General features: G+C 52.9%; 1 protein-coding gene and 1 long non-coding RNA gene across 2 annotated transcripts in view; one reads left to right on the top strand and one right to left on the bottom strand.

Moving 5' to 3' along the window:
• MYH16 (myosin heavy chain 16) overlaps window positions 1–21,693 on the top strand; it is a 52,611-nt gene that overhangs the window by 19,645 nt on the left and 11,273 nt on the right. The window contains exons 17-32 of the mRNA XM_069541429.1: window positions 171–288; window positions 1,474–1,594; window positions 4,869–5,005; window positions 6,349–6,430; window positions 8,569–8,742; window positions 10,406–10,633; window positions 11,651–11,755; window positions 14,164–14,250; window positions 14,471–14,616; window positions 15,953–16,043; window positions 16,493–16,549; window positions 17,214–17,300; window positions 17,590–17,835; window positions 18,719–18,836; window positions 20,097–20,224; window positions 20,599–20,795. Coding sequence (XP_069397530.1) covers window positions 171–288; window positions 1,474–1,594; window positions 4,869–5,005; window positions 6,349–6,430; window positions 8,569–8,742; window positions 10,406–10,633; window positions 11,651–11,755; window positions 14,164–14,250; window positions 14,471–14,616; window positions 15,953–16,043; window positions 16,493–16,549; window positions 17,214–17,300; window positions 17,590–17,835; window positions 18,719–18,836; window positions 20,097–20,224; window positions 20,599–20,795 — 2,122 coding nt within the window. The remainder of the gene's footprint in view (window positions 1–170; window positions 289–1,473; window positions 1,595–4,868; window positions 5,006–6,348; window positions 6,431–8,568; window positions 8,743–10,405; window positions 10,634–11,650; window positions 11,756–14,163; window positions 14,251–14,470; window positions 14,617–15,952; window positions 16,044–16,492; window positions 16,550–17,213; window positions 17,301–17,589; window positions 17,836–18,718; window positions 18,837–20,096; window positions 20,225–20,598; window positions 20,796–21,693) is intronic.
• LOC132438330 (uncharacterized) lies at window positions 194–14,181 on the bottom strand. Its single transcript, XR_009522168.1, has 3 exons — window positions 13,991–14,181; window positions 13,773–13,864; window positions 194–375 (listed from the first exon to the last, which is right to left on the bottom strand). It is a non-coding gene; the product is annotated as an uncharacterized lncRNA (long non-coding RNA).

Below are 21,693 nucleotides of genomic sequence, written 5' to 3'. Positions count from 1 at the left end.
AGCCTTTGGGCCTTGGCTGAATTGTGGGGGACCTGGGACACCCTGGGCAGTGACTGGAGGAGATTAGGGTTGAAGACCTGGATATTGAGTTCAGCCTCCTTGAGTGGCAAGGAGTGGCCTAGGGTACCCTAGGGCAGTGACTCCCCACCCTGTGCCCTCCCTCTTGGCAGGTGTGGTGGACGCCCACCTGATCATGCACCAGCTGGCTTGCAATGGAGTCCTGGAAGGCATCCGTATTTGCAGGAAGGGCTTCCCAAACAGGCTGCAGTATCCAGAGTTCAAACAGAGGTGAGTGGTGTCTTCCCGATACCTTGAGTACAGTTCTCGGTCTCCAGGGGTTGACTCTTGATAAATGTAGTCCCATTGGAGCAGACACTATGGGTACAGTGATGGACACTATCTCACTGTCTACTTCAGTACACAATGGCCCAACTTTGAATAGCCAGCACCTGCATTTCTTTGCCCGAGGGCTCTCTCTGGCTGCTAGAGCCTGCTTTGCTACTTGGCAGGCTGAAAGTATCAGGAATTAATGCCTCCCCAGGAGCAGCCCTCGACCAATGACTAAGGACACTTGGCATATAAATGCTTCAGCTCCCTCACCCTGATGATGGGCTAACTCTGAGGCATGTTCTATACTGGCTCTCAGACAGCTGTGTGTTGGTAAATGCTTAACAATGGGTCCTCCAAGTTAAATTTTTTTTTAAAAAAAAGAAGCCCTGATTTGTAATATCTTCCGATTTCCATGGTATAAATACTCCCACCACGGCTGACTTCAAGCTACCAATATGACATCACTGAATGCAGGGTTGGGGAGAGATGCACACAGGCGCTTGTGAGCCAGGGGGAGCTGTTCCCAGCACACAAGGGTCCCCCAGCAGCCTGAAGCCCCAGTTACCTGTTCTGATAACTGGCTTGATAACATGCCTTTTGCTGGCCTCCCTGACCCACTCCCCAACTCTGCCACCTCTCAGATAAACTACCTGCACTCGATTCCTGGTCTCAAGGTCTGATTCTGGGGGAACCCAAACTGAGACCTCCACCTGAGAGGTTAATTTACTTCGACCCCTTCCCTAATTGCTAGAACATAGGACCGCAGATTGATGGAGCAAGAAGGGTCACTAGATGTCATCTTGTCCAAGCCCTCTGAAGTCCCTAGCTGGGGAAGGACTAAGGGAGCTACTGGCAGGTCAGGAAAATAAGCAGTTCTCTCATGTCTGGAGGAAAAGATGAAGAAGGAAAGATTTTGGTGCCTTCATTTCTAAGACCATCTCCCCGCTGAACTTCCAACCCACACCGACATCTACTCCCCAGCGTCTCCTGTCAGTCCCCTCCCTCTGCCTGCCATGGGCCTCTGCGAAACAAGTCTAATCCCTGATTTGAAGGCCATCTCACAGGTCGATGATAACTGTGAGGGTAGACTTCCTGGGCTGACAACTTGGGGATGATGGGGACTGCCATCGCCTCTCCCGACAGGTACCAAGTGCTGAACCCCAGCGTGATTTCTCAGGGGTTCGTGGACAACAAGAAGGCCTCAGAGCTGCTGCTTGGGAGCATCGACTTGGATGTGAATGAATACAAAATCGGACACACCAAGGTAGGGTCTTCCCACTCAGGTTTGTCCCAAGAAGGTGGGTGTCAGGGTGTGAATTCCAGCTCAGCCGTAGACCAGGTGGTCAAGCCCCTCAGCTGCTGAGAGCCTCTGTGCCCCCTTCTGAAAAATCAGGGCTGGTAAAGCCAATCTCACAGGATTGGGAGTAGCGTGCGTGAGAACCCAGCTCAGACAGAGAGGTACTCAATAAACAGGAGAATATTAGGACTGCATGGGCCACAGATTTCTCAGAATAAAAGCAGCCGATCGGAATCAAGGTCCTGGACTGGACCGGGGCACCACGGTACGTGTGTGGGCGAGGTCCGGGGGTGAAGCACCCTAATCCCAGCCCACCCACACCACGAGTCCCAGCCCTGAGTTGGCAGGCGAGTCAGGGTTGACTCAGACAGAGCGGTCGCCTGATCCTGACTCATGGGGCCCATGTCTGTCCCACTTCCTGGCCCTGCAGAGTCCTGTCAGGATTGTAAGGGCCAGGCTGATGGTGGGAGGTGCCCATCGACACCTGCCCAACCAGACTCACCCCAACATGACAGTCAGGGTGATGCAAGAGGGGCCCTGGCTTTGCCTCAGGCTCGGAGCCTGCTGCCGTGCAGCCTGGAGTGGGTCACTTGACCGTCCTGGTCTCGTGGGGGACACAGGCAGGCCCAGCTTCTCTGTGGGCCTGGTGTGGCACAATGCCCAGGGAAGCTCCCAGCTGCATGTACATCCAACACGTACGGAGTGCCTCCTGCGTGCCAGGCACAGTTCTAGGCTTAGGGATACGCAGGTGGACAGAACAGAAAGAGTCCCTAGCTCCCTACAGCTTGCTTTGTAGCCATTGGTGTTAGCAGGATTGTAATACTGCCTTCAAACCTGCCAGAACCATTAGCTTTGGCCTCCTGCACCACTGAGGCGTGCTGTGTGGAGATAAATTGACTTATGGGAACTCTCAGGCTTTGTCACAGAATCACTGAATACCTGAGCTGGAGAGAACCTTGGAGACCAGCTCCTTCCCCCACCCCACCTTTGATGGGTGGGAAACTTAAGAAAGCCTGGAGAAGACATAGAGGTGACATGCCCAATTTCACAGAACTAGGCAGGACAGGGCAGGCCTCAGGCCCCTCGTCATGGGATCAGGGAAGTCACGTGACTTGTATCTGACACAGCTACCCCCGGGCAGACAGACTGATCTTGCTGTTGTTCAAGGGTTGCATGGGGCACCTCAGGTCCAGGTAAAGGCCTGGGGCTGCTGCGGATTGCTTTGCTCCCCGGTGCCAGGCAGGCTCTGGTGGCAGGGGCAGAAAAGAGAACAGAATGACTCCGCCTGTACACTGTGTCCCCATCCCTGGCTTTGGCTCACGTGGGCCTTCCCCACCAGCCACATGCTTGCCTCACTGCTCCTCAAAGACCAAACCTCAACCACAATTAATCTGGAAATATCAAGCCCAATGTCTCTACCCTACGATTGGTGGGGAGAGGGCAGAGGGAAGAAGCATCCCTTTCCATCCTTTCCCTGTCAGTATCCAAGCATCCACATCTTTATATTCATCTGGGGGCTCTAATCCCTGCCCCCACGTGTAGAATCAGAGATTCCCAGCGCTGAAAGGACTTGGGGTCCTGCACTCCCACTGGACAGGAGACGAGACCACGTTCCCCCAAAGGAGAGTGACTTAACCAAGGTGCCCTAGCACATCCAAAGCAGGTTGAGGACAGGTGTGGGTCTCCTGGTTCCTTCTATACTTCCAGAAGTTTCTATCATGTCCTATTAGAAGCCTATAAAAATATGGTGCATTATAAAACACACTGATAAAGCGATCACCCATAAGCCCACTTAAAAACCCAGAACTTCATCTTTACATCTCTTTCCTCTCCTTCCTCCCCACCCCAAGGAGTAACCTTTGTCCTGAATGTTAACGGTACCCTTGCCTTTTCAAAAACAGTTTTATCACATATGCACATGGCCCAAGGTTTGCCTGGTTTTGAGCTTCATGAAAGTTATCATACTTGGTATCTTATCTGACATGCTTTTGTCACTTAATCATGTTTCTAAGATTCATCCTTGTTGGCTGGTATGTGACGTTTGTTCATGGTCACAGCCATATCATAGGACTTCTGATGGCCATGCCACACCTGTCCCGTCTCCTGTCCTTGGAAATTGGATTGCTCCTTCTTTTCTCAGTTACCAACAATGCTGCTATCAACATCCTCACACATGGCCCTATGCAAGAATTTCTCTAGAACAAAGTTTTCAACTTTGGCTGTACATGAGAATCATCCAGACTGAGGGTGGGGGCAGAGAGGTTGGAACACCGATGCCTGAGCTCCCCACCCCAGAAACTGTTTGAAGTCACCTGTGTCCAGGCAACGGCATCTTTCCAAAGCCCTCCAGGTGGGGGCGATGTGCAGCCAGGGTTGAGATACACACTGAGGGAGTGACAACCAATTTCCAAAACTGTACTTACTCACCACCCACCCCCTCGTTGATTCACATACTTGCCAACACTTGTTTTATCAGAAGTCTTCAGTGTTGCAGATTGCGGGGGAGGGGGAGTGGTATCTTGTGACCTTAATTCGCATTGCCCTGAGGTTGGGTGTTTCTGGCCCTTTCTAACATGCATTGCAAAGCTGTTCTTCTTTTCCTGGGGACGAGTCCCACTCACAGAACAGAGCCAGATGCCTGAAATTGTGCACCACTGGGAAAACTCTGTCCCCCTTCTAGAAAGTCAACTCCCCCTGCTGAACCACTATCCCCTCTTCCCACTCCCATATCCCGTGGGACCATGACTGTCCCAAGGCTGCTTTGCATAGTGGTAAAAAGGAAGGCCCGTTGGCACCCTGCTGCCAGGCAGTCACCATAGGTAACAGTGAAGATCCAAACGATTTATCACATTTTACTCAGAGCTTCACAGTTTGCAGAAGTACTTTCCCTGTTATCTCATTTAATTTTTATAGCAACCCTCTAAGGGAGGGATCAACAACCCCATTTCACAGATGAGGCACTGAGGCCCTAAGATGTGAGGAGGCATGTCCAAGGTGACCCAGCTAGTAACTGCAAGGCCAGGACTAGAGCCCACGGGAGTGTCCAAGAGCGAGAGGAAATAGATGCTGAGGCTGGCACGCCCTGCCGTGCAGATGTCCAGGCCAGGGCCAGCTGTTTCCCAGGGTCTCTGAACTCTGAAGGACCCGTCGGAACTTCTTGTTCTTTCATTGTGAACTCCCCGCTAAGCAGCTGCTCTGGTGACAGAGGGGCTATTCTCAGATCCATGTGTCTTTCCCCCAGGTGTTCTTCCGAGCAGGCGTCCTGGCCAAGCTCGAGGACATGCGGGACGAGCGTCTGGCCAAGATTCTGACGATGCTTCAGTGTCGGCTCCGGGGTTTCCTCATGAGGGTTGAGTTCAAGAAGATGCTGGAACGAAGGTAACGCCAGTGGGGCAGGCCTACTGAAGCCACGCCATCCACATGGAATGACCAGGGACCCCTCCACACACACAGTGCTCAGCTCCACCAGTGACACTGGGCAGTGAGATAGGGAGGGTGCCAATGTCTTTGTTGTCCCAAAGAACCCTCTTTGGGGCCTGTGTTGGTTTCCTGGGGCTGCCATTAGCAAAGTACCACAAACCAGGTGCCTTAAAACAATAGAAATTTATTTTCCCATGATTCTGGAGGCCAGGAGTCTGAAATTAAGGTGCTGGCAGGCAAGCTCCCTCCAAAGCCTCGAGAGGGGAAGCCTGTCTTGCCTCTTCCAGTCCTGGTAGCCCCAGGCACTCCTTGGCTTGTGGCTGCATCTCTCCAATCTCTGCCTCTGTCCTCACAAGGTGTTCTTCTGTGTCTGTCTTCACACGGTCTTCCTTTTTTTTATAAGGACACCAGTCATCTTGGGTTAGGGGCCCCCCACTACTCCAATATGACCTCATCTTAAACTAAGTTAATTCCATCTGCAAAGACTCTTATTTCCAAATAAGATCACATTCACAGGTTCTGGGGGTTAGGACTTCAGCGTATCTTTTGGGAGGGGACACAATTCAACTCCTAACAGGGACCACCTAATATAAACCCTTCTCTTTACAGTCACTTTCACAGCCTTCCCCTTACTTGATCCATATGATGATGCTGTGAGAGGGATGTGGTAGGATCAGCACCCCCATTTTACAGATTGGAAACTGAGATCAGAGGGGTTAAGGTACTGGGCCAGGTCCATGCAGAAAGAGTCAGGATTAGAAGCCAGAAATCCTTGTCCCAAATCGCTGCCCTCAGAATTGTGTTTCTCAGCCATCTCCCTAAAATGGTAATTAGAAAATAGCTCTGGCTACCCTGGCTGCCCTGTGGTTGACTCTGGCTCTTGTGGTCATAGTATTAGTAATAGTAACAGTAATGAATAAATAATAACAGTAATGAAGTCCTGATATCCACCAGCAGGGCCCCTGTGACCCCGGCCAAAGGCAGGGACACCAGTTAGGGGCTGAGTGGTGGGACTCAGTGCACAGAAGATCCTCAGTAAATGACAGTTGAAGGAAGCTGTCAGGGACAAGGAGGGCTGATTCCAGAGACCGCAGACTGATGGGATTTGGAGACTAACGGATGATTTCCGGTGAGGGAGCAGAAGGAGGGAAATGCAGGAAGAAATGAGCTCAACCCTGAGCTGTCCGGGAGGAGCTGGTTCCATCGGGGAGGCCAGTCCCCCGTCCCCTCCCCTGCCCCCCATGCCTTCATTTTAACCCATGCAATGCTGGATTCTTCCCTTTTTTTTTTTTTTTTTGCAGAGTTGGCCTGAAGGTCATCCAGCGGAACACACGCAAGTTCCTGGAGCTGCGTTTCTGGGGCTGGTGGAAGCTCTACAACAAGGTGAGGACTGAGGGGCCGCAGTCCTGGGCGGAGGGGCCTCCTGGGGATGGGAGGCTGTGGGATGCTGCAGGGACAGTCTGAAAATGAGGGCACCTTGGAGGAAGAGTGTAGCCTCCTTCCAGGAGGGGGCTGAATCCTCCCTGAGAAAAACGATAGTGTGTCTTCCCACCTTTCAACTCATCCCTCAAAATAAAACCCACTTAGGATGCAGAGAGCCCCCTCCCCACAAAAGTGGGCTTGGTGCGCAGTGCCTCACCCTTGGGCATGTCGAAGCATCTCAGCTCCTTCAGTGAAGTCCTGGACTTTAGGAAATCATGGGATCCGACCTCTCCTTTCCCAGGCTGTTCTGAGGCAGCAGTGGGGGTGAGTGAGTCAGCCAGGAGGGGAGGCTGCAGGCGCCCAAGTAAGCAGTCCACCCTCAGCAAATGCAGGAGGCCACGAACCAACCTACTGCATGAGGCTCCAGTGGCGCTGGGGCATGGCGTCCCACCTGGGGTCCCTGTTACAAGGAAGCACGGCACTGGACCCGGGGGCAGGGCTGCCGCATTCAGGGGGCCGGAGGGCAGTGTTGTCTTGAGGGGCGGGGTGTTCAGGGCAGCTACGTGGAGGGTTGGCCCAGGCTCCAGGTCATCTTAGGGGGCCCTGAGCCCCCGACAACTCAAGCAGAAGCTTCTCTCCCCTCCCCATAGGGAAGAACTTTCTAACAATCCATGCTGACCACAAATTGAAAGGGAGGGATAGTAAGTTCTGCATCCCCAGCGGTGCCCATGCACAGGCCGGCCCACTGGAGGGCCTGAGGCGGCAGAGGGATCTAAACAAAAATTTCTCAAATTTAGTCAGTATGACATTTTCCCCACCTGTTCTATGACTGACCTTCTTTCTTTACATCAACTCACTGTTTTATTTCGAAATTTTTATTTTAAAAGGAAACTTCACATCCTTACCTGTCTCATCCTAAGCAAACGTTATGCATAAAACTGTGGATTTCACGAGTTCTTTTCATTTTTAAAAATTATTATTTTTCAAAATCATGTATTAAACTATTACTTTTCAAAATTATTTTTAAAGTAACCATGTAACAATGAAAATCAAAAGGTTTCCATGCAAAGGTTGAATCCATCTCACCTGCCCCCTCAGTGTATGTATTACCCTTTGGGAAGCCCCAGACCAACAGCCTTTAAGATTCCTTCCAAGCCAGATATAAGTGACCACAGATGACAAGGAGACAGAGCCTAGAAACTTCTCTGCTCTTTACCAGAAAGTAAAACTTCACCAATTAAACGTAGCGGAGCAAGATCCTGTTCCAATAAGTGAAAACATAAAATTAAGTTAAAATCCTTTACTCTTAGCGTGTTAAGTGAGCTCTAACCTTATTTAACTAAGTCAGATAAGCTGAATCAATGGAAAAAAACAACACCTTGGGGGAGGCTTTCACTGGATAAAAAGTGTAACACAGTTGCAAGTGATACTTACTATCACATTTTTTTTTTTTTTTTTGCGGTTCGCGGGCCTCTCACTGTTGTGGCCTCTCCCATTGCGGAGCACAGGCTCCGGACGCGCAGGCTCAGCGGCCATGGCTCACGGGCCCAGCCACTCCACGGCATGCGGGATCCTCCCGGACAGGGGCACGAACCCATGTCCCCTGCATCGGCAGGCGGACTCTCAACCACTGCGCCACCAGGGAAGCCCACTATCACCTTTTTATGCAAATTTTGCACTGCAATATCCCAGATCCCCATAGACCAGGCTGGCAATGACAGGTTTATCTGTCATCTTCAAAGAGAGGCCATTCCTTCTCCCAAATCCATGGTGTTTGCACTCCCGAATAATGTATCCATAGATCAGGAAATATCCCGAGGGCCTGTCCTGCCTGCTCTGCTTGGTGCTGTAGAGACACTGAGGGCAGGAGGGAGATGGGGAGGGGCAGAGGGCAGGGCTCGTGGTCTAGCAGGGCAGAGGACCCAATGGACCCAGGCACTCTTGTAGGATGAGAAGTGCCAAATGCACAGAGAGGTCCAGACAGGTGCTGTGGGTGCAGAAGAGGAGCGACTATTCCTGGCTGAAGGCAAAGCAGCCCACACCTAGTCCCCTGGCAAAGCCCATCTCCCTGACACTCTGCAGTGTTGTTTGCCACCCAGGTCAAGCCACTCCTGAATGTGGCTCGGCAAGAGGAGGAGATGAAGGCCAAGGAGGAGGAGCTGAGGAATGCCGCGGCCAAGACACAGGAGCTGCTAGACAAGATCAAGGATCTGGAGGAGAAGATGGCCACGCTCAGCCAGGAGAAGAATGACCTCACCATCCAGCTGCAGGCAGTATGTGGGGCCCTGGGGGCAGCGGCAGGAGCTGGGGGCCTTGGCAAGAGTCAGACCCACAGAAGGAGGGAGAGTGGCCTTCTAAGAAGCTGTGTCCTTCCAGACGCTGGGGAATTCCCAGCCTTCTCTTTCTCTCATTGCCATGTCATCCTGGACCCAACTACCAAAAAGTCTCCATCAAATTCCTGTTCGCCCACAGCAGCAGGCTGAGCGCACACACATACAGTACATGCTGGGCCTGGGGCATCGTCCAGACAGGGGGGCCACGAGACGGTGGGAGGAGCACCTCTGGGGTGAGCCTGGCTCCCTGGGGACCTAGGGAACTTGCCCTCTTTTCTCTGCTTCCTCTTCCTCGCCCATCAAGTGCAAACACAGAGGGGAGAACATATGACCTAGTTTCTGTGGGGAGCCTGACTCCCAATACGATGAGCAGGTTCACTGCCGTGACCCTTCTGGTTTACAAGGGTCCTTCCTTCTCTGATTCAAGCTTCACAACCACCTCATAAGACGCCCGATTTTCATGTGTATCTTCAGGGTAGGAAACTCCACTTGACCGACCTTTAGAGATTTGATCAAGGTCACAAGCCGGTCAGTAGAAGACCCACAACTGGGAGGGGTCCAGCCCCATCTTGGTCATTCCTGCTCTGTCACAGCCACGTCTCCTCGCTGAGAGCGTGCCAGCACTTGCATTAGCTATCCATTTTCCCCAAGCTGTCTCTGACATCTTTTCTCCCATCCTTTCCACCCCCCTGAGAAGTTGCTCAGGCTAGGACCCTCATTTTATGTTTGGGGAGGCTGAGGCCGAGCGTGAATACAAGGATCAAAGAATCTTACGTTTACAGAAGCGCCACAATGTGCTCCATCCCTTTATGCCTCACGATGATCATTTCCCTTATTTTGCAGAGAATGAATTTCAGTAAATTTATGCCACGAACCAAAAGTCATCTAGCTGGTCTGGTCTTCTGACTCCATGGGCAGTTGTTGTCTTACACCACTGACCCCATCTCAGGGAGACCCCAGTGGACACTCCGCTTGCCCCTCCTCTGACATTTACTGCCTGTGTGACTTTTGACAACTCCATCCTCTCTGCATATCGGTTCCCTCATCTCTGAACCCTAGCTTATAGATGATACCTGTCTGGCTTGCTTCTCAGTGTTGTTATAAGGAGAAACCAGGGACGGGAAATGGTTTGTTAACACGGAAGTGCTAAATCAATGCTGGGAGTTATTTGGGTGGACGTGCCCCTCCACGTTGGCAGATGCAAGCACAGGCCCACATGGGATCAGTGGATGAGACAGCAGAGCCTGAATGGACAGAGGCGTCCTGCCTGAGTGGCCCGGGCTTCTCCTAGGCCACTGCTAATGCCTTAAGGTGAATCTGATCACCTGGGGTCTCATTAAAAAGCAGATTCAGATGAACAGGTCACAGGTGGGGACTGAGATTTTGCATTCTAACCGGCTCACAGGTGATGCTGCTGCTGCTGGTCTGGGGACCACACTCCTGGACGAGGCTTTGTCACCAAGAAGCTCAGAGATAGCCAGCCCCCGTCCAGCCCCCAGGACACGTTTGTTGGGGGCCCATCAGCCCGAGGCCTATCCGTCAGCACGTTCCCCTGCAGGTGCCCGGCCCCTGCCCTTGACCAATACTCTCTTTCTTCCACCAGGAGCAAGAGAACCTGATAGATGCGGAGGAGCGCCTGACCCAGATGATGAAGACCAAGATGGAGCTGGAGAGCCAGATCTCTGACATGCGGGAGAGGCTGGAGGAGGAGGAGGGGACATCGGCCTCGCTGAGCGCCACCAAGCGCAAGCTGGAGGGGGAGCTCAGTGACCTCAAGCGGGACCTCGAGGGCCTGGAGACCACGCTGGCCAAGACGGAGAAGGAGAAGCAGGTGGGGAGGCCCCTGGGCCAGACCCTGCTCCTCCCAGGGCCAGGGAACCCCCAGCCCGCTGCCCTGCAGGGGCCACACCCAGAGCCCATATAGCAATGCTGCCCGGGACCCGAGCCACCAGCCACATGCAGCTATTTTAACTTAATTCATTACAATTTCAAATGTCGTTCCTCGGTCAACCTGGCCGCGTATGGAGGGCTCAGTAGCCGCTCGCAGCAAGTGCTACGATGTCGGATAGAGCAGACAGAGCACACGTCCATTGTTTGGACAGAGCAGCTTACTCAGGGGGCTGAGAGCTGTTCCCCTCGTGGGGACGCCCAGGCCTGGCTGGTTCTCCTCGTGCCTGGGATTCCTGGGTGTCTGCCTGGCCTTCTGCCCACTCAGCCTCAGCATCCCTGGGGCCCCTCACAGAACATCCTTCTGCAGCACCATGTCCACCCCTCCCCCTTCCCAGAGGAAGCAACCATATTGTAAGGTGGGGTCACCTTTAGCTGCTGGATTTCTGCCCAAACAAGCAGCTGCTGCCCTTCCAAGTGGCTCCCTGACTCCTGGTACCGTCTGGCTAGACCTTGGTCCCAGGCCCCCTTCCTATCTCACAGTGGGTGGGGTCCCCGAGCAGGGGGAGGTGGATGCTGCCTAAGCCGGGGCGTCTGCAGCTTTGATGTGCACTCGAACCACAGGGACCTCAATAAGACGCAGGCTCTGGGCCAGCAGGTCCTGCGGGGCCCAGGGGCTATATTTCCAACACAGTCCCCGGCGAAGGCACGGCTGCCGTCCAAGGACCAGGCTCTGAGTAGCCAAGGCCTGACGGTGTTCTCTCTGTCCCCTCACCCCCAAGATTCTGACTTGGTTGGCTGGGCTGTGCCCTGGGCATTGGTGTCTCTTAGGCTCCCAGGTGGCTCTGGGGAACAGCCAAGCTGAGAACCCTCTCTCGGGGCAAGTACTCTCCTCCCCTTCTCCCCCTGAGGGTGTTCCCAGCCTTAAAGTCCAGGCTCTCCCCTGCCGCCCCATCTCCAGGCCCTGGATCATAAGGTCCGCACCCTGACTGGGGACCTCTCGCTTCGAGAAGACTCTATCGCCAAGCTCCAGAAGGAGAAGAGGGCCCTGGAGGAGCTGCAGCAGGTAGGCACCGGCCACTTCTCCTCTTGGCGGAGCAAATGGAGCTCGGAGACGGGAGACCCTCATTCGAATCCCGGCTTTGCCGCCCATCAGCTGGGGCCCTTGGGGAAGTCACAGTGTCTCCCTACAACACAATGCCTTCATCAGTGAAGTGGACACAGTCACTTGCTACCTTCCTTCCAGGTCTGTTGTTAAGTGGGGTCAACATATCATTTATCACCCAAACTAGGACAGGTTTCAGAGTGAAAGGGGTCAGCAGGCATGCGTCAGAATGGTCCAGGCACAGTGGGAGGGATGCTCCCAGAGTCATAAGGATGAAGTGGGCGTATGGAAGTGCGCCGTGAGCTCTAAAGCACCAGGGAACCCTGATTCGTTGCGGCAACAACAGGCCTGAGTTCCTGAGGTCATGGGGAGCCCACCCGACTGTTTCAGTTGCTCCTGAGTGTGGAGCCAACTCTGACCACCCACCAGTGCTGACCATGGCGTGGAGCACCTCCTAACCTAGACACAGGTGCCAGGAGCAAATTGAAGCCCAGAACTAGACAGTGGACCCTCATCCCTGTGTTTGCTGACATCATGAATCTACAATATGTCCCCCGAGCACATTTCTCTGTCGCCTCTGGAAACACCTCCCCTTAGACTGTGACTCTCCATCGTATCAAACCCAGAACCCCCTGTTATAGCAAATATGCTCAGTTCTCATTATTCGGGGTAGCGATGTTCTATAGAGTCATTGAATTAGCAAATACTGAACCTTTGCTCTCGGGGAAATACAGGGTTATCTTCCTGCAAGCCTCTAGTCACAGCGTTTTTGTCAACCCCTCAATACATCATACATATGATGGTGATCGATACATTATCTTGTTTTATGTGTATTTCTGTTGAAAAACACCTTATTTAGTACATATTGTTTTTTGGGTTTTGGGGTTTTTTTGTGTTTTTTTTTTTGGCGGTACGCGGGCCTCTCACTGCTGTGGCCTCTCCCGTTCTGGAGCACAAGCTTCGGAGGCGCAGGCTCAGCGGCCATGGCTCACAGGCCCAGCCACTCCGCGGCATGTGGGATCTTCCCGGACCGGGGTACGAACCTGTGTCCCCTGTATCGGCAGGCGGACTCTCAACCACTGCACCACCAGGGAAGCCCCAGTACATATTGTTGATACATTGAACTCATGGTCAACAGCCCCTGTATCTCAGGCCTGAATGATGCTCATCCAACACATAGATTTTCTCTGCAAGGCACATCACAGCCTTCTTGCGTCAGGAATGCCAGACAGCACTGCAGAACCGTGCTTCGCGCCACTGTAAGCAGTGAAATCACCAACAAAGAGCACTGACATGTAGAAAACGTGGCACTACATAGACTGGGAAAAGCACACATGTTTGCAGTCTGAGACGAACCAAGGAGACAGAGCATCATTTATCCGACCTCAGCTGGGAACATGCCCCGCTTTGCATGTCCACGAATGACCACGAAAGCACCATGAGTATTGATTTGGGGATTACAAATAAATTTTAGCGAGTAGGTAAACCGGCAAATAGATAATTCACGGATAATGAGGATCAACTGTATTTTGGAACGCCCTCTTACTATCCTGAATTGAAAATTATAATAATGTAACTAATATATAACTTCAGAAAAATCAATAGAGTGCCCTTCCATATAAAAGGAGAAATGAATGAACGTAATTTATAATAAATAATGGGGCTGTCAAAGTGTAAAAGCTCAGGCAGATCTAGGAGGGCTGCCTGCCCAAGCCCGTCTTTGAAGGCTGTAGACGGGCACCCGAGGGTGTGTTGGTGACTCAGGTAGCCAAGTGCGGTTGCTACCAGTGATGCAATTTTACAAAACAGTCAATAATTCTCAGGGAGATTTTAACAACAAGAAGTAAATCTTCTCTTAGTTTCCATGGTAGATCATTCTTTAAAATTGTAGTGTATACTAAATGAAAAAAATGTTGTGTTATGTGCGAAGAGGTACTAGGTTCTAGGTTCAGAAAAGTATAAATAGTTGTTTACTTACGTGAATGGCTGAATGCGACAGCAAATGTGTGAAATGCAGAATTATTCTTCATGGCACCCATTATCCAGAGCAAGGCCAGATGTCCAGTGTCCCTGGAAGCACCCACAAAGTACCAGTGAGGCCCCCAATCATTGTGACAACCAAAAGCACCACACCCCCCAAATTTCCTATATGCCCCGTGGAGAACCAGAGCCCCCAACAGACCCCTAGGGGCCCACCTGTGGCTGACGGGTGATCAGTGTGCCGTGGCCTCACCCACCACCCAGGAGCAGGTGCTCTGTAACTGATCACTGACATCATCAACTCAGCTCGGAAGTGATGGCAGAGAACCAGATCTGTTCAGCTGCTCCCGCCTGCCTCACAGGACACACACGTGTATCTTTCCTTCCAGAAAACGCTTGATGACCTGCAAGCCGAGGAGGACAAGGTGAACCATCTGACCAAGAACAACAGCAAGCTTAGCACCCAGATCCATGAGGTAATGCCCCGTCGTTGGGTCTGATTCTATAGCTCGACAGTCAGGTCTGTCCCAGGTCACAGGGATCTCAGATACATTTTGGGAAACTGGGAAGTGAGGCTCTTTCTGATGCCACAGCTAAGGAACCAGACCCAGTCTGGTTCTTTGTTGCATTCTGGCCTCAGACAACCCTCCCCCCACACACACACCCTACTTTCTTTTGTATTTTTTGTCTCCGCAGCTGGAGGATAACTGGGAACAGGAAAAGAAAATCCGGGCGGAAGTGGAAAAAGCTCGCCGGAAAGCTGAGAGTGACTTGAAGATGACCATTGACAATCTCAATGAGATGGAGCGGTCCAAGCTAGATCTCGAGGAGGTGGTGAAAAAGTACGCAGTCTTTCATTTTGCCCGTAGCAGTGTTAGCGATATCTAGCACTTCCTGGATGGCACCCGGCGCCAGGCACTCTGCTGAGGGCTTCATGTGTATCAGTGCATGTCCCCTGAACCTGCTCTGTACCAGGCACTGTGCTCAGCTCGGAGGATTAGGGAGGGAGGGGCAGGTGCTTCCCTGTTCTCAGGGAGTTCCCAGCCTCACACAGGGCCTGCTGGGCGCTGGAAAGGACACAGGTACTAAGCAATGCACCCACCCCAGAGGTCAGGGAGTCTTTGCAGAAACCTGAAAATTGGGCTCTCAAAGATCACAAGGAGTTGAGGGGATATGTTAGCAATATCACCCTGGTAATAACATGGAGCACATGTGGAGTGGAGAAAGCAGGAAGACAACTACTGCAATAGTCCAAGCATAAACCGGAACTGAGTAAGAGGCTGAAGGGATGGAGATAAGGAGGCAGGTAAGGAAAGCTTTTAGGGGGCAGAATTTGGACAATGCATCTTTTTAAAATTTATTTATTTATTTAATTATATGGTTGCGCCAGGTCTTAGTTGTGACAGGCGGGCTCCTTAGTTGTGGCACATGGTCTCCTTAGTTGTGGTATGCAAACTCTTAGTTGCAGCATGCATGTGGGATCTAGTTGCCCCAGCAGGGATCAAACCCAGGCCGCCTGCATTAGAAGCACGGAGTCTCATCTACTGTGCCACCAGGGAAGTCCCCTGGACAATGCATCTTTGAAGCACACTTTGCTAGGGCAATTCTAAAGCACCACAGGCTGCCAAGAGGGCGTGTGCAGCTAAATCTGCATCTCAGCACATTTCTTGGGAGGCACACCCAGAAGGTGCGGGTGACCCTGCCCATCCTCCCCACCTGCTTGGTCTCTGGCATCTTACCTCTCACACGTGGCTCTTGACACGTGGAACTCACATCAGGAGACAGCCTTTTTTTGGAGGAACGTTTTCCCTAAAAAGGCCAAGCATCTGTGTGATGCTGGAGCCCCTAGACTGTAAGCTGCACCAGAGCAGTGACTTCTGTCCGTTTTGTTCACTGATGTGTCCCTGGAACCCCAGACAATGTCTGGCACCAGGAGGGACTCAATAAATTGAAGGCAAATTAATAAATGCACAAGTGAATGAATGAGTGAAAAACCAGTGGAGCAAATCCTGGGGCTCTGTAGGGCGACTCATCTGTAGGGTGAGAAGGCCAGGGGTCAGGGCTGAGTGGGTCTCAGCAGGGTCAGGGTCTCCCCCAGCAGCCCCAGCTCCATTCCCGTGCCAGCTTGCTGGTCTAGCCTCAGAGCTTTTCCTCAGGAGGTCAAACCTTCTCTTGCAGGAGAGATATGGAAATCAATTCTGTCAACTCTAAATATGAGGATGAGCAGTCTCTGAATTCCACGCTGCAGCGGAAACTAAAGGAACACCAGGTCTGTCTGTGCGGGATGGAGGAGACCCAGATCCTCTTTTGAAAGGCACTGGCCTGCACCTTTGCTCACATCAGCGGATCTGCTGCTGCCACAGAGTCCTCAGAGACTGACTGATGTCCACCTCATGCTGGGATAAATTCCAAGTCCCCACAGTGGCCACAGGACCCTCCACAATAGCCCCTGCTCCCTCCCTGGCTTGTCACCCACCGTTCCCCCACCATTCCGTTCAGCCCCTCTGGCCCCTTGCGGGGTCTCACACACCCCAGCCTCCCTCCTGCCTCAGGACCATTGCACACACTCTCTGTGGCCCGCTTCCCTCTGCTTTTGACAGCGTCCCACATACACTTAGCTGCCTTCCATCATTTTCATTCTAAAACGCCAGTGGGTGGGTCTCTAACTTCACCCAGGAGAGATAAATGCCCCGCTCTGTCTGCCTTTTTGCCTGCTAGGCCCGAATCGAGGAGCTGGAGGAAGAGCTGGAGGCTGAGAGGGCAATGAGAGCCAAGGTAAGTGAGATGCGTCTACGCTTCCTCCCTCCTTTCCTGAGGCAAAGGACCCAGTGAAGCCACAATCCAACAACGAGCAGAAACTCCTGTTGAGAAACCAGTAGGGGGGAGGATGGGGTTCCGGTTGGAAAGGACTTGTTGTTTCTTGAGCACCTACTGTGTGCCAGGCCCTGTGCTACACGTGCCCATTAATGACGACGTAAGAGGCACAGATGCTCTTTGTTGTGCGGTCCAAGGAGAGTGGGCAATGTTAGCCTGGGGACTGGAAGACTGCATTCAACAGGCTGAGGTGGGGAGGAGTTTCTAGGCAAAGGGAATCAAATAGCACTTATGTGCACAGGTACGAAGGTGTGAAAGGAAGAGCCAGGAGTGGAGGAAGGCTTGATGGCAGGGATCCTGTAGGGAGATGGATCGTAACACACCTAACTCCAGCTTCAGCCCAGCTGGGCTGGGTGGCAGGATGGGCACTAAGGCCCCCCCAGTGCAGGGAAGAAGACAGACAGCATCCTCTGCTGAGTGGGGGGGCGGGGGGTGACAGGCAGAGTGCAGAGCTCCCCAAGCGCAGGCCCCTGGCCTCACAGATGCCACGTGGTGATCACAATCCTTACCAGAGAAACAGGGGTTCTTGGACGGCCAAGGTCAGTGTCATCCCATCTCCCCCCAGGTGGAGAAACAACGCAGTGACCTGTCCCGAGACCTCGAAGACCTCAGTGACAGGCTGGAAGAGGCTGGGGGAGCCACATCTGCTCAGGTACCATCCTCGGGGTGTCCAGGAACCCCGATTCCTGCCTGCCTGCCTGCGTGGAGAAACAAATGCTGGACGATGAGCAGGGGGATAAGGACCAGTTAGTTCCTGCTGAATTCCCGGGGCTCCCTTGAGGAGAAACCAATCAATGATAAAGAATAGGCAAGAGGGGGCTGGTTCAGTCCACTTTCTTCTGGGGCTCCTCGGTTCAGTGGACGCAGCTGGGATTTGGACTGAATGCCCCAGGGAGGCCAGCACCGGCCAGCCCGCAAGCCCTTCTTCTGCTCCGCCCCAGATCGAGCAGAACCGCAAGCGGGAGGCCGAGCTGCTGAAGCTGCGGCGGGAGCTGGAGGAGGTGGCCCTGCAGAGCGAGGCAGCGGCCTCCACACTGCGCAAGAAGCACACGGACTCCATGGCCGAGCTGACCGAGCACGTGGAGAACCTGCAGAGGGTCAAGTCCAAGCTGGAGAAGGACAAGCAGGTCATGAAGGCTGAGATCGACGACCTCAACGCCAGCGTGGAGACCATACAGAAGTCCAAGGTGAGGGGGGACACCCCGCAGAGCCTTCACGAATAATATCCCCCGAGTCCCCCGACGGGCCCGAGGTCCATTCTAGATGCTGTGAAGGGAACCAAGATGGACCCGTCACAGACCCCACTGGCTGTGTGTATAACCTCGGCCAAGGTGCACAACCTAACCGTGCCTCGGTTTCCCCATCTGTAAAATGGGGAATAATGATAATCCCCACCTCATAGTGCTGTTGTTAGGGCTACGACAGTTCCTGGCACGTAAGAAAAGCTCAATAAATGTGAGCTATTAGGATCATCATGACATTAGTATGACTATATCCTCCAGGAGCTGGAGACTTAGTAGGAGAAACAATCATCGCCGCAATGAAAAAGTGATATGTGGCAAGAAAGAAAATTAAGTACAATTAAAGTAAAATTAAGCCACTCAACATGCATTTATCCAGCCCCTGCCACAGGAAGAGTCTTCTTGTGACACAAGGGAAGTGGCGGGTGGTGCTCCAAAGGTGAGCAGGGATGATGCTTTGGGGGTCCAGGTCCCAGCCAACTAGTGTCTCCAAACTTCAGACACTCACGAGGCATCTTCGTAGTTCCTGTTTTATCTGCAGACGCCTGCTCTAATGCTGGTATTTTTCCTTAAATTAACTGGCTCCCGGCATTTTCCTATCGAGTGAGGTCAGCAGGGGCCCGGGAGTGAGGGGCTGTGTGCCAACCCAAAGGCTCTGGGCTTACGTTGATAGAAAATGGTGAGCCACTGGAGGTTTCTGAGACAGGGATGTTCTAGAAGGATGAGGTAGGTGGCCTGGGAGGCTGCACTAGGGCAGCGCAGCTGGGAAGCAGGGAGGGCCTGGCCTGGCCCTCCCCATTTCCCCACTGGGTTCGTTCTCCCTGAGCAGATGAATGCCGAGGCCCACGTTCGAAAGCTGGAAGATAACTTATCAGAGGCCAATGCCAAGGTGGCTGAGCTGGAGCGGAACCAGGCGGAAATCAACGCCATCAGGACCCGCCTCCAAGGTGAGCTCTCCCCTCCCCACAGCTTCCTAAGGAACAGTGCATGGAAAGGAGTGGGGATCCTCAAGGAAACTGAAAGAGTACCTGGGTGCCCTCCCAGAGCTTCCTTGACCTTGGAAAATCCACATCCCCTGTGACGAGACGAGAAGATTTTCTTCCTCCCACTGAGTGCTCCAAGTAACGTCTTTACAGTGTAAAACAGGGAACACTGTCCAAAACATTTTCCTATCAGTTCTCTCAGCCACCCCGTGAGATCAGCAGGAGGAGCAGTAATACCGACAAAACACAATTTTCAAACATTTTCAAACATGACCTGCCTACTAACGTAAAGCGAACACGTGTCACTAATGAGGGAACCAGAAAAATGGGAAAACTGCCTTTGAAAAGCACCTGAGGGGGCCGAGATTTACACAGCCAGTCGGGAAAGGAATGTTTCAGTAACTCTGCTGAGTTAGATGCAAAACTGGTTCATGTCCTATGCGGCAATAATACTGCAACCTCTAGGTTTGATTTGGGGTTTTTTCTACCAGAAGAAATTCTCTGCATCTCTAGGTCAAAACTAATTTGCAACTCATCAATATGCAAGTTAACGTCTGACTTTGCAGAGTCTGGGCTCTAAAGAGGGGTCAACAGTTAAGTCAAGCAAAGGTGCATTTCCTTCGAGAAGTTAACGCTCCTGAGGCGCACCAGTTAGACAACACTCTCGTTTGACACCAGACAACCTCCTTTGGACTTACTTTCCACATTCTGAATACTTTTTAAAATCAGTATCCCCATTTGATGGATAAGAAGAGTGAAACTCAGTGAGGTGAAGTGACGTGCCCATGGTCACAAAACTGAAGATACAGGGCAGAACTGGGAACCCTTGCTGGTTCTCTGGCTCATGCACCTTCTCCTGGCCTCTGGCTCCGGAGAGCAGTCTACAAATGACAGGAGTGTAGGTTCTGGGACCGTGACAAATGCATTTTTTTTCAAAGTAAACGACTGTTTTCTCCAAACTTCTTTGCTGTATCTCCTGCCAGGGGCTTCGCTATCTGAAGCCGCTTATCCCATGCAAATCACCTGGATGGTGGCGACCCTTGGGCACTTGCTCCCCTCCTGGGCCCACTAGATTTGGGCAGCTGATGCGGTGGTCGCCCTGCTCCCCATTCCAGCTCAGCTGGCCGAGCCACTATACTGATGGGCACTTTGGGAGCAAGGCTTAGGATCTGGCGGGGGAGCTAGTTCTCCACCCAACGCTTCTTCCGTTCCCTTCTCGCCCAGCTGAAAACAGTGAACTGAGCCGGGAATATGAAGAATCCCAGAGCCGGCTTAATCAGATCCTGAGGATAAAGACGTCCCTGACATCACAGGTGGACGATTACAAGAGGCAGCTGGATGAAGAGTCCAAGGTTGGTTTGGGGGTGAGGTAGGGGGTGACAGAGCTGCCTCCTTGAAGAAAGTCATATGTTATGAAGATGTAGAAGGAACATGAAAAATATTTGATTCCACTGCAAGTAAAAGAGTTAACAACAAAACCAGAGTACGCTATATGTGCGACTAAATGAAATTAACGGAATTACGTATCCTTGTGGATAGTAATTGGAAGAAATCAAGGAAAGTTAAACCCTGGTAGTTTGGGTTGTAGACTCCTGTGTCTCCCCCCACCACCCCCTGCCCTGCCTTTACCCCGCTGTACTGTTGATCCAACGTCGTGTATCTCTAAGTGATGGCCCTGGGTGCCACAGAGCTGGGGGGCCCTGACAGGCTGGTCTGGTCACCGCAGTCCCGCAGCACGGCCGTGGTGAGTCTTGCCAACACCAAGCACGACCTGGACCTGCTGAAGGAGCAGCTGGAGGAGGAGCAGGGAGGCAAGTCGGAGCTGCAGCGCCTTGTGTCCAAACTCAACACCGAGGTGACCACCTGGAGGACCAAGTATGAGACGGACGCCATCCAGAGGACCGAGGAGCTGGAGGAGACCAAGTGAGCGTCACCCTGCGCCAGAAGGGCCGGGAAGGCCAGCGGGTTGGCGGGTGGGTGCGAGGTGGGGGCCTGAGCACCACAGCCACAGCTGACGCCAGGGCCACACCCAGGAGAGGGCAGTTCAGGGGCCCCTCTTAAAGGGGGGACGAGTGTCAGGACAGGGAGCCCACTTCGTGCCCTCACCAGGTCACGCACTGCATGCCCCACTGCTTTCAGCTTCCCTCTTCAAGGGCTTCCTTACCTACATCTTCTGCCCAGAAATGCTCAGGCTCCCTGCAGGGAAGTCAGGATGGTTGGGGGGCGGGATCTGCCTCCAGGCAGGGCTTCTCTGCCTCTGAAGTGCTCAGGAAGCTTCCATGGGCCTGGTGGGACTGGGGTGAGGCCCCTCAGTGATGCTGAGAGGACACGGGCCACGCTCCGTGGCAGAGGTATCCCCTCGGCCAGTTCCCCAGCTCTGTGGCGAATGCCCTCAAGTCCTTTGAGCTTTCTTCCTTCACAAACTAGAGACACAAACGCTCTGCTTGACGGGCCTGAGGAAACAAGAGTGGACACATAAACGTGGCTCAGAGCTGCCCTCTTGCACAAGAGGCTGGCGTGGATGCCCGTGGGCCAGGGCACCCAGGGAAGGCCTGCGTGTGAGCCCCTGGTGCCAGGCGGGGAGGGAACCCCAGCCTGCCACTGGTGCCTTCCATCCACTGGAATTTGTGGTGACAGCATCAGCGCAGTGCCTTCCAGCTGACATCAATCTTTATCTGGCACTCTTTATTCGCTGAGCCTACACCTGCCTTCCTGCAGCTCCACCTCCTGCCCTCCAGCCCTTTTCTAATATTTTCTATTGAGAGCTACGGAGGCTGCCTGGTCCCACCCCAGGCTCTCACTCCGAGCTAAACCTCAATTT

Source organism: Delphinus delphis, chromosome 15 (genome assembly GCF_949987515.2).
Source record: "Delphinus delphis chromosome 15, mDelDel1.2, whole genome shotgun sequence".
Classification (NCBI taxonomy): Eukaryota; Metazoa; Chordata; class Mammalia; order Artiodactyla; family Delphinidae; genus Delphinus; species Delphinus delphis.
Note: the sequence above shows the minus strand (reverse complement) of the source record. Positions and strands in the feature narration are given on the sequence as shown.